The sequence below is a fragment of the Lampetra fluviatilis genome, chromosome 34 (genome assembly GCF_964198595.1).
Source record: "Lampetra fluviatilis chromosome 34, kcLamFluv1.1, whole genome shotgun sequence".
NCBI lineage: Eukaryota > Metazoa > Chordata > Hyperoartia > Petromyzontiformes > Petromyzontidae > Lampetra > Lampetra fluviatilis.
In genome coordinates, this window is record NC_136308.1 from 3583182 (window position 1) to 3595677 (window position 12496).

General features: G+C 50.5%; 1 protein-coding gene across 1 annotated transcript; it reads right to left on the reverse strand.

Annotated features, from left to right (window-relative positions):
* Positions 1-328: 328 nt before the first annotated feature.
* LOC144944408 (fibrinogen-like protein 1) lies at positions 329-10999 on the reverse strand. The gene is made up of 5 exons (XM_078872547.1): positions 10438-10999; positions 4032-4115; positions 2330-2478; positions 873-1045; positions 329-752 (listed from the first exon to the last, which is right to left on the reverse strand). Exons 1-5 carry the CDS (start codon positions 10997-10999, stop codon positions 329-331), a joined length of 1392 nt encoding a protein of 463 aa, XP_078728673.1.
* Positions 11000-12496: the final 1497 nt, after the last annotated feature.

The following is a 12496-nucleotide window of genomic DNA, read 5'->3' on the forward strand; positions in this document are numbered from 1 at the left end:
AACCAACATACACATCGTTCAACCGACATTATTGTGCGGCATAATAGTTAAACGATAAATCTGCTGTCCTGCACTCACAAGCTAAGGCCACTGCTGGCAGAAGGGCCTCCACGAGCGAGAGTTCAGTTTCGTTGGCCTACTCTTCCAGATGCCTTGGGAGAGGTGGGACCATCCACACTTTACCCCACCACATAGCTCAGTGGGCCTTATAAATTTTAAAATAACAAAGTTCGTTTTGAGTATCATCACCACCATCGTCATCATCGACCTCACCACACCAATTCACCCTGTCTCCGATCCGCCAAACCCACCCCCGTCAGCGCGCGCTTCAGAAGCGCGCCGGGCGGACCTTCATCTCGACGGAGCGGAACGAGTACTTGCGCCCGGTGCGGTAGTCGCTCAGGATGTACCACGTGCCCCAGTAGATGCCGTCGGTGACTCGGCCTCGGTAGCCCCCGCGGTGGTAGCGCCCGTTGAGGTTGGCGGCCAGGCAGGAGTCGAACCACCAGCCCGATGCGTAGTAGGCGGCGCAGTTCCCCGCCGCGTACGCGTCGTTGTCGCGGTCGGGCGTCGAGAAGGGCCTCCCGTCGTGGTTGTAGCCGCGGCTGTAGCTGAGCGCGTTGCCCGCGTCGCCGCGGTAGCCGCGCGCCGTCAGGCGGTAGCGCTCGCGCTCGGACGCCACGTGGAAGTGCGCGTAGAGCGCGTGGCGCCGCACGCCGTGCCAGTCCTCGAGTTCCACGCGCAGCGTGAACGACGACGATGACGACGACTGTGATGATGACGACTGTGACGATGACGACTGTGACGACGACGATTGTGACGACGACGACTGTGACGACGATGACGTAGGCGACGACGGAGAGGGTCCGTCGTCACCCGCCCGAGTCAGCTGGTGCAGCCGATCGTTGCCCAGCCAGTGCTCGCCGCCCACCTCGCCGAAGCCGCGCTTGTAGTCGGCCCACGTGCGGTTGAAGTCCCGCGAGCCGTCGCGCCGGCGCTGGAAGACGGTCCAGCCGCCGCCGTCCGTGTCCATGTCGCAGAACGCCTGCGAGCGCACGCGACGGGGGACGGGGAGACAGAGGGAGAGAGACAGAGAGACAGGGAGACAGGGAGAGAGACAGGGAAATAGGGAGAGAGAGAGACAGGGAGTGAGACAGGGAGAGAGACAGAGAGACAGGGAGAGAGAGAGAGACAGCGAGAGAAACAGGGAGAGAGAGAGACACGGAAACCTTTGACTTTTAAAATAAATTGTATTGCTTTTAGGAAGCGTCAACGCCAACGACCAGTGACAGCGCACTCGTACGAAGCGTCGATCATCTCTGAGAGAGGGCTGTGGGAATTAGAATGCGTAGTGAAGTGCATTATATATTTACAATTGTGCAAAGGGCCTCCCCCCCTCGGCGCCCTCCCCCCCCCCCCCCCCCATTTATTTTAAAAGACACCTTCCCCCCCGGCATGATCGTAGTACGCGTGCTCCAGCTTTAGCCGTGCTTCTAGGAGGGTCTTCAGCATTGCCACTGCCCCCACAGTCACGATTGTCGCCCTCCAGCCCACGGATGCACTCTCGCTGAGAGGGGTGTCCAGCCTCCTGAAGATCTGTGCTAAGAAACGGAACAGCGGGTCGAGCCGTTTGCGCTTGAGGTATTGGTGGGCGAGATCCTCTCTCGGTCCGCAAAACGCGCAGGTGTCAGGAGTTCGTGTTGAGGCTCGGCTGGCCCACACAACCGAGGGCACAGTCCAGTGCGCCAACCTCCATTGGAGGTCGCCACAGCGTTTTGCTGTGGGGCGCTTGTACGTGCCACGCCACTGGGGGCCAGCTTCCATCGATGGGGAGAAATATTCTCTCCGTTTTGTGTCCGGTAATTTCTCCAGGTCCTGAAAATGCGGAACTTTAACACAATAAGTGTACAGCTCTTTTGTTGTGAGCCTCCCTCAACGAGACGTCTCTGCATCTCTTCATTTTCAAGAGCTTCCCCCTGTCCTTGCGATCGGAGGAGGCGGCGCAAGAAAGAGTAATTTGGGGGAAGGAGCGTCCTTCGCTGCCGTCCGGCATCTCCAGCTTCAATCCCAGTTTATTCAGCGTCCTCAGGGCCTCCTGCAGCAGCTTCTCCCCGGCGAGCGTGGAGCGAAGTCCGGCCGCTTTGGAGAGCCCCAGAGCTGGCCGCTACCTCCGCTGGCGATTGTCCACCATGTCGCTGACCCGACTCACTCCCGCGTCAACAAACCGTAAGTGGGAGAGACCATCGCCAAGAAAGAGGCCTGCAAATGACTCTCGGCAGAGGAGAACAGAAACGATGGGGCGCGAAGGATGGGTGCCCGATACCCTCACCTCGAAGGGCACCTGGGCAGACGCAGGCTGAATGGTGTAGACGCCGCTCTCCTTGATCTTCTGCTTGTAGATGTCAGCGCAGTCCTCTGGGAAGAGTCGTCCGTTCAAGGCAGCAGCCGCAGCAGCAGCAGCAGCAGCAACATCATCCTCTGCAATGTCAAGCAAGAGATTTCACGACTTGTGCACCTGGAATCTGGGATAGCCACTGCACGTAAATGAACTGAAGATGAAACTACAAATTATTTATAATAATATAATAATAATATTATAATAACTATTTATAGTTTACCAAGTAAGGCCCACTTGAGCCATGTAGCTCTCTTTCAGAAATGACCTGGCCACAAACGATAGGTCAACCAAGTGGCTTAAAATGTGGGAATATATAGTAGCAGCTAAACGCATGTTTCTAAATGCGGAGGGAGAAACTGGCGGACCTGGAGAAAAATCCACGCGGCCACGGGAAGAACATACAAAGTCAGGGTCGGGATCGAAGCCACGACCTCCTGTATATCAGGCGAAGTAGTGAACATCTCGCTACCCTGACGCCTAACATCTCTTGTGCATCCGTTCTCTGACACGTGAGTCACACCGCTCTGTGAGATTTCCAAATGGATTCGTCATCACGTGACGTGACATCGGTAGCGGGGGTGGCGGGAGGGATTACATCAATTTAAAGAAAACAGATGTGGTACCTTGAGACGAATGTATCATGGTGAGCGAATGCCAAGACCGAAACACCCCTCCAAATAAAGTGGCATCTTCCGTGGTTACCTCTGGGCAGTTATATTACCGAGCACTGATTCACGGATCGCTCCACTTTCAAGGGGGCCCCGGAAAAGTTGGACAAAAATGCATTCAAATTTTCGATTATTCCTGGAAATGTAACTTTGATACAGATCGTTACACATTGTCCATTACTTTGAGGTGTGTAATAAAGATAGCAATTACAAACTACAAATGTAACGATGAACTTTCATTTGTTTATTATGCGGTTGGTATGCAGATATTTCCCATCTCTGGCTGGCCCGGAGGGCAATTGAATGAGTTCTTAGTCTAGGTCAGTGATTCTAAACCTTTACTGCAGTCTTGCACCCCTGTAGTTCTTAATCATTAAAACATATATCATTTTAATACATACATAGGTGTGTTTGGTGAAACAAAGTAGTTGTACTTACGTGCGCGTCCTTAATGTGTGTGTTTCGATTATTTACCTTCTAAAAACAAAATCTGCCCATGTCCTGCACTCCCAAGAAAGGTTAATCTCGCACCCACAGCGGCGAACACGTCTGCCTCTCACCCACACAAATATAGAAACCCCCTCTGCTCTAAACAATACATCCCGGAATTACTGAGGCTCTAAAAACCCCGCACATCCACCAAACCTTGCAGCTCCTGAACCCGCCTCGCCTTGCAACGACTCGCAAGTCAATTCCACATGCGCGCGCTTCGGGCATCAAAAGTGACGTCGATTACCGGCTGCATGCGTCACTTCGCTGCCGGACCCTTACACCCATTCGCAATGAGACACCGACTGAACCCAAAGCAGTCATTTAGGACTCAATCAAAAGGTGGCGGGAAGTGGGTGGGGTAGTGACGGTGGTGGTGGTGGTGGTGGCGCATTTGCGTGTGAAATGTCAGCAGCTGCAGCAGCGGCGGTGGCGGCAGCCGCGTGTGATGGGGGGTGGGGTGGTCGAGGATTTACCGTCCGTGGAATCTTGCTTCGAGATGTCGGGCGACAAAGGGAGGAGCCGCACGCTCGTGTCCAGGCTCTGTAGTCGTCGGCTCTCTGTACGCCGGTGAACACCCACAAAGAGTCACGTGCGCTGTCAACGTCGGTGGGGCCAAACGCCGAGCCCACGTTTGGCCCGACGGTTCCCACCGCACGCCGACGGTGTATGTGCGCGTGCGCGCGTATATATATTGAGCTTCTTCTTGTTTCTTTCGGTAAAGTCACGTAGAAGGGAAATAATAAAATAATACAAATAAAACATGATAAAATAATTCTCACGACGTTTCGGCCACAACGCAAGCAGCCGTCCTCAGGTGAAGAACAGATCTGTCGGAAAGACAGCGTCTGAATGAACACCACCACGCTTGGCAGCGTATATTTAAGCTGGGTTGGAGGGGGAAGATATATTGAGTTTCTTTCGGCACTGTACGTAGCCAACCATGATAATTCACTGGTCAAGAAAAAAAAAAAATTCTGGCCTGGACTTTTGCAGCTGTTTTAGACTAAATTCAGGGTGCTGATTGCAAATCTGATTTCAGATTTGCTCTATCACATCTCATGTTTATGCTATCGGCATACCCCATTTTCATTGATTTTACCCGAAATTAACTCTGTCACTTATAATTGCCAGTTGTTGCGAGTCAGTGACTGCTTTAGTGTTAAAATATGGTGCTGTATTTTTAGGATAGTGTGTTTATAATATCATTTTATGTAGATATCCACATTTATTTAATATTTTTCTTCTGCAGTTTTGATTGAAAATGCAATATTTGATATCTCAAAAACCTGATCTGATAGACAAAAACTGATGCCAGATTTGGAATCAGCACCCCAAAATTACCTTAAACCCGTTGGAATACCTCGTGCCAGAAAAAGTGTGTTGACCAGTGTATAATCAGAGGTGCGGTTAGCGTGCTGTGCTACGAACCCGGCGACCAGGGTTCGATTCCCGCTCATGGCCAACACTCAGTTACGATTATCTGAACCGGTCATGGGCCTTCACCTAGGTCAATTCAGCCTCAAATAAGTACCTGGTGCAGTGTGTAAACATCGCCACTAGGGAGACAAAGGCGGTCGGGCGTGGTGCTGGCCACCCACCCCCTCGTGTACCGTTCCGGCCTTCATAGGTGCTGGCTAACAGCACTTGCCCCTACAGTCGGTTAAGGCTATACGGAGGATCTTTGTATTTGTCTTTGTGTGTATGTTGAACTTCTTTCGCACTGTACGTAGCCAACCGTGATAATCAGAGGTGCGGGGGAAAGGACAAGACACTAAAAGCAGTTCTAAATAAATACATTTTCAATATAGTGCCGTAGCCCCGGTGACTTTCTAGTCAAGTGGAGGGGTGCAAGGAGGGAGAGAAAGACTGAACACGGGATTTGGTTATTCGGTCAAAAATGTACCATCAACGATCTGTTGGAGGTCTGTGCACGGAGTGCCCATTTCATGACACCGCCATGTAGCAAATGCACCTGGCACATGCACACCTGCTAATCTCATTTTCACGTGTAAACAATATCTATACACACACGGTCATATTGTTTTTACAAAAATATATATAATTGTAAACAGGAAAAGCTCGCCGAGACTCAGAATTCATCTGCAGGAGAGTTTCACGTTCAGATGTTTGTACATTTTTAAAATGTCCTCGTCCAATTTTTACTCATTTGAAATGTTGTACCGGTCCGTGAGAGGCTAACATTTTTCGGGTTAGATCGCGTAAATATAAATGTGTCGTTAAACCCGCCACCACCCGACACAGCCGATTAATAAGGTTTGTCCCGTAAACGAAACGTGCCCAATTCGTTACCAGTTCAGCACACCGGTGTGTTTTCAAAGTGCACACCTCCAGTGGCTTCCTAATATCGGAAAGAAGAGCGTTCCAGACGGCCGCAGAAGTGCATCCTGAAAGTGTGTGATGCGGTGACCGCCTTTTGTTCGATGGTTTTTCATCAGCCGCTGCGAGGAAGATCGGAGTGTGCGTGATGGTTTATTATGCTCCTTTGAAGGACTGATAATAAACCTGACCTGAAACCTGAAGTGGCAGTAATACTTGGAGTTACAATAATAACACGTCACGATTTGAGTCAATATCCTGGTTATCTCACAACAGTGATACTAATAGACTGTTAAATGACACGATATTTTCTTACGATAAAGTCACGTACGTATAAACAGGCAAAGTATCTGTTTCACCTGCAGAAAAATGTAAATATCCCGTTGGGAGTCTCAGCCTTTGTGGAGTAATGCTTCCAGCAGCTTTAACACGGAGGCTTTCGTGACCAATATCATCCACACTATTTGGTTATTTCGGTAATGGCACGTAGTTCGTTTTATTTTTTTTCTACCTACGTGACTTTACCGAACGAACCAAAGAGGAAGCTTCAAATTAAGATTAATATCGTCCATAATAGAGGTGTTTTTTTCAGCAGCATTGGTTTAAGCCAGGCAAAACTGTGGACAGGTTTCAACGTTCACAGCCTCATCAGCAGTGTGACTACCAAACAAATGCTGCCCGATGTTGTTAGCTAGTCGCCTCCGATTACACATTTGGACGTAATGGCGGTGCACCGGTTCAGCATAGCACACCAGTCCTCATAAAACAGTCTAGAATCCAAATTTGATTTTAGCAAATCTGTGTGTCAGTCCATTCTAGATTTGAAGTTTTCGTGACTGCAAGGATCTATAGTCTGGTTCTTTCGGTAAAGTCACGTAGGTAAAAACAATTCTAGCTGTGATTTCCACACCTGATGATGATTGCTTGTGTTGCAATCGAAACATCATGATTTAATTTAGTTATTTCTATTTTAATTTATTATTTTATTTTAATTTTATTATTATTAATATTTTTCTTTTTTAAATCCTTTATATTAAGTTCGCTTGCTTGCTTACGACCGTGCAAATCTTTCGGTCGTTTTTTAACCCACTTCCCGTGATCCAATCGAGCTGACATTTTCCATACAGACTCGTTGTGCGTGACAATTAATGTTCGTGAAAATTTTTTTCCAAAATTTTACACTTTTTAGGACAAAAATATAATATTTAATTACCAATTGCTTAATGGTGCAATGCAATCATCTGACCCATAGGTGGCAGCCATCTCAAGCCAGAGGACGAGAGGACTCTAGCCGCCACGCATATAAAGGATTTATAGTGAAAAACTTTGTTTTTACGGGTTATACTTGTTTTCACTTGCGTGACTTTACCGAAAGAACCAAAGAGGTATGTCTGTTTGTCAGCCTTTAAGTGACTCGTGTCGCCAATGTTGACGCGATTCGAAGCTTTATTCAGTCTGCTGAGACTTGCTCAAATAAACAGGCGTCAATATTGACCGTTGATTTGGGTCCCCTTGAATTGAGGCACCGTCCAACCAAGTCCCAGGTCACGAGGAGTCAAATATTGCCTTTGGAACACGGAGCAGCCGAACGTGGTCGTGGCTGGATGCTGCCAAGCGGCGACAGACTGGGACCCTTCTTGTTCAGCCGGCTCGTGGGAACGTCTTCCGACCGCTTACGACATCACGAGAACTGATTTTGACTCACCATCACCACCACCACCACCCCCACCCCGAACTATGTTCTGACTGTGCTTGCGAATCGCGAGAAATTTTAAAAAATTATTGCGAAAATGTTTATGATATATTTTTTTTACCTTTTCCCGCACACCACTGGTGTACCGCCAATACGTTCATTTATTTCATTTTTGTTTGCGTTCGGCTATTATGCGGTAGTTTTTTGCTACAACATTCTTGTCATTGACCCCCTGCCACCCCAACAATAGTGTCACTTTTTTTTTACAAACCGTGCAATGTACCCGTACCAACGTATCGATCACATTCCGACCGACTGAGTTAAGTAGCTGTTTTTAGAAGCGACCTGGCCGCAAACGATAGCACGACCGAGTGGCTGATCGTCACGTGCAAGTGTACAGCGGCTAAAACACTCTGAACTCTGAACGCGTGACGTTGATTCTAAATGTGAAGGGGGAAAACCGGAGGACCCGGAGAAAAACGCACGCGACCACGGGGAGAGAGAGAGAGAGAGACACGCAAACTACCAATACACAGCAGGCATCAGGGTCGGGATCTAACCATCGACCTCCAGTACACCAGGCGAGGTAGTTAACATCTCCTAGCCACCGTGATGATGAGAGAGAGACACGCAAACTCCCAAGACACAACAGGCGTCAGGGTTGGGACCTAACCCACGACCTCCGGTATACCTGGCGAGGTAGTTAACATCTCCTCGCCACCACGGCGCCCCGAAGACACTGCACGTGAATATCTTCATCCATTGGTGGATTGACAATGGCTGGACTTTATTTAACGTTACCTCGTCGCATTGAGATCGTCAGTTTGTTCATTAACGTGAAGGAATGGGAGCAATGCAGCTTAATGGAATTGACTATTGAGGACTGCTGCTTTTTTGATTAAACACCCTCCACACCTGCACTGACTGAGTGTCCCTCGCTCCCTCCTCTCTCACTCTGTTTGCTCCACCTGGTGCTGAGGATTCGGAGATAAGAGTCAGTGGTGCGTGCTGTTTACACGTCACCTCGGCGCTAGATCGTAAATGTTACCGTTTCTTTTCTCCAGGTGTTCTCATCTCAGCTTGAGCTGTGCAATGCTGATCGCCTCCCGAGCACCACACACTCGTGTGTGTGTGTCACTCTGTGTGTGTGTGTCACTGTGTGTGTGTGTATGTGTGGAGGACGTGGAGCTGAGTGGACTTGCCGATGACTGGTACCAGCGGTGTCAAGATCGGCCTCAGTGGAGGAGGCTCGTGAAGGACGCTACTGGGCAGTTGGAGGCAGTCGCCCTCCAACAACAACGGAGGGCGGAGGAGCGACGCTCACAACAACGAGCGGAGCGCCGGGTGGCTAAAGCACAGCAAGTTGGCACAGTAGGGGGCACAGGTGGTGCATCAGCCAGTCATCTCGGTCATCTCGGTCAGTCGACCCGTGGCACCTGGGTCTGCCCCGTGACCTCCTGCCAGCGGGCGTTCGACACTTCACGTGGCCTCAAGGTGCACATGGCCTGGCACAAGCGTCGTGGTGACGTCACCGCCACTTAGTGGCGAATGGCGGTTGTTGTTGTTGTGTGTATGTGTGTGTGTGTCACTGTGTGTGTGTGTCACTGTGTGTGTGTCACTCTGTGTGTGTGTGTCACTCTGTGTGTGTCACTGTGTGTATGTGTGTGTGTGTCACTGTGTGTGTGTGTGTCACTCTGTGTGTGTCACTGTGTGTGTGTCACTCTGTGTGTGTGTCACTCTGTGTGTGTGTCACTGTGTGTGTGTCACTGTGTGTGTATGTGTGTGTGTCACTGTGTGTGTGTGTGTCACTCTGTGTGTGTGTCACTCTGTGTGTGTGTGTCACTGTGTGTGTGTCACTGTGTGTGTGTCACTGTGTGTATGTGTGTGTGTCACTGTGTGTGTGTGTGTGTCACTCTGTGTGTGTGTCACTGTGTGTGTGTCACTGTGTGTGTGTGTCACTGTGTATGTGTATGTGTGCGTCACTCGTGTGTGTGGGGAGCGATAGTGTAGCGGTTCGCGCGCTGCTCTATGAACCTGGGGGGGTCCTTGATTGGTGTGTGTGTCACTCTGTGTGTGTGTGTTAAACTTCTTTCGTGTTCTAACTTTAGGTTTGCACTCACTGAATCGTTAAAACGAGCAATTACGGTGCACGTAAACCTGCAGGGAAAACACACACCCACATTCGTTAATTTACTAAACTATGTTTTATTTTTTACCAGATAAGACACACTGAGATGTTTAGCTCTTTTTTCAGGAGCGACCAGGCCACAAATGATAGTTCAACGAAGTGGCTTATCACGTGGAAATGAATCGCAGCCAAATACAGGGTGTTTCAAAAAGATGTGAACACTTCCGAGAATTTGCAACGCCACAAGAGATGTGCCTCCGTGCTCTGGAGACCACCTGGAGAAGATTTCAGGCATTTGTTGACAACGATATTGAACAAGTGGAGACTATTTGACTTTTTGAAGCTATTAACATCACATTTGTTATCATGTTACAGTATATTGTCCGTTATTTTCCCATTAAAAACGATAGTCACATGTAAGTGTTAACATTTATTTGAAGCATCCTGTACTCTAAACGCACGTCGATTCTGAATATGGAGCGAAAAACCGGAGGACCTGGAGAAAAATCCACGCGACAAACGGAGAGAGAGAGAGAACGAACATTCAAACTCCAAATATACAGGCGTCAGGGTCGGGATCGAACCCATGAACCTCCTGCATATCAAAAAAGGTAGTCAACATCTGCACCACCGTGGCACCCCATCCCTTCCAACCACCGCTCACGCCACGTCAATGGCGTGAGTGGGTTTGACTCACGCGAAATGCAAAAACCAACCGTACCGAGTCTGATCTGCTGGGTGGCATCCCCGCAGCTCCAGTCGCACGCGGCCACCAAACGAAGGAGCAGGCTCGCCACGGCGCTCATCCTCCTGTCGAGAGACGCGAGCGCCTCCTTGGTGGCCTCTCCCGCGCGCCGGAGCCTGGACTCTTCGCCAGACGCCGCCGACTCCAGCGAGTTGAGACGCTCCGCCAGCCGCGACGTGCCCTGCCTGATCCCCTTGCTCAGCACCGCCACGTCCAGCTGCAGCTCCTGCAGCTGCCCCGTGAGCGCGCCGAGCGACAGAGACCGCGGCTCGTCCGCCTGCGCTGCCACGGGCTCCAGATTGGAGAGGCCCTCAAGTTGCTGCTGAAGCTGCTGGTGGTCGTGGTCGCTCGCGCCCGCTTGCCCCAGAACGTCGCCCGGGACCATCGGGTTTTTCTTCGACATCCGCGCGGAGTCTTGAGAGTCGTGCGCGGGCAGCTGAACGGAGAGCACTCGGCACGGCGGCGATGACATCGGCTGCAGGAGTTGCCACAGCAGCAGCAGAAGGAGGAGAGAAGGCGGGCGCGCGACGGCATCCATGGCGGGAGCTGTCCCCCGTGCCGCCGAGACTCGCTGGCGGACGATTTCACGGTCGGGCGGTCCGTCGACGACGCAGAAACAAACACACGGTTGAGTGCGCAGCGGCCAGTTGGGCTGGAATTTATTTTCCACAAAAAGGGGAGGTCGTGTAAACACGGGGCCGGCCCTTTGTTGCTTCAGAGAGAGAGAGGGGGGGCAGCACAGGTTATCCTCCCCGAAATTGCCTTCCTCTGCCACCTGCACCCTTTTGTTCTTCTTCTTGACGACGAATGGCACCGAGCCATGGCTCAATAGAGTCATTTTGGTGACGCTCCACATCGCGCGGTGCGGTGAGGTGCAAAGCGTCACTAAAATGCGCACCTTGCCTGGCGCTGAGACCGTGCCCGTGTAACAAACAAAAAAGCCGTCAAGATCGTTAAATTGGAGCTGAGATGCTCTCGATTCGTGAATACCACCGCGCGGAGGCGAGGCAAAGAATGGATTTTGTTGCACAGTTATTGTTGTGTTCCTTAGCCCAATATGTCCTTGCGGTCTTTTGTTGTTGTTGTTGTTTTACAGTCACGGCTTTAATGCCCCGCGCATTGCGACTTGTGCCGGGCTGCTGTAGAATTAATGGGTGTGACTACAAAAATGAACACACGCCTCGGCTTTACTTGACGGCTTTACTTGACGGGACTTCCCTTGCGAACGGCGAAAGATCCAGGGCGTGTTTACAAAAATGTTTTTTTTCAAAAAAACCACGTGAACGAATTCTTGAGACCACCCCGGCTATAATTTTCGGTGAATTGAGCTTCGGGTTTTGTTTTCTTTCTCTCTCTCTCGTCTTTCTTCCTTCCTCTTCGGTTCTTCCTCGAGGCGAACATCAAAGCGACGCCCCAAGTGTAGCCATGTGTTTGCATCTCTTCCGCGCCACCGCACGCCCGTGTAATTTCATCGCAACTTGTGGCCACCATTATGGACCCAACCGTGGGCCACATCTAAACGGACGCGCACAGAGTGGAACACATTTTTTTTCTTTAGTTTGAGGAATTGGACAACAACAAAAAAATCTACGGTAATGGTGGTAATCTGATAGGTAATTGCAGCCAGCCTCTTAACCCTGCGAGATTGCTGTGATTGCACCGGCTATTACGAGGCATTGCTACTCCTTGTTGGCGCACGCGCTGGCGAGACAAACACCCGTGGGTGGAATTTGGGGAAACGTGCCATCGCTTTGGGCCCTCCTGGAAGACAAACCGAGTTGAAATGCAAGCGAAGCTCCCCTGAGTCAATTCTGCTATTTACTGTTGGCAAACAAAAGAACGCAACGTAAGACAAATGGCATTGTCTTTGTTGGGTGGTCGATGGAAATTACCGCCAGGTGCATGCCTACCGCGGGCCGAAGGGCCCTCGACTAGAAGGTGCATCGGCCTACTCTTCCACGCCGCCCAGATGCCTTGGAAGTGTAAGAGCACCCGTGATGTAGACACCGCAATGCGGCTCGCAGATTGATTGTGG

Bases quoted from the DNA above. Each gene is read 5' to 3' on its own strand.
- LOC144944408 (XM_078872547.1), bottom strand. From the start codon at position 10,999: ATGGATGCCGTCGCGCGCCCGCCTTCTCTCCTCCTTCTGCTGCTGCTG. The intron at 2,479-4,031 runs GTAAATCCTCGA...TTGACATTGCAG, and splicing joins GAAGCAAGATTCCACGGACG to AGGATGATGTTGCTGCTGCT. The intron at 753-872 runs CGACGGACCCTC...GTCATCGTCGTC, and splicing joins CAGCTGACTCGGGCGGGTGA to GTTCACGCTGCGCGTGGAAC.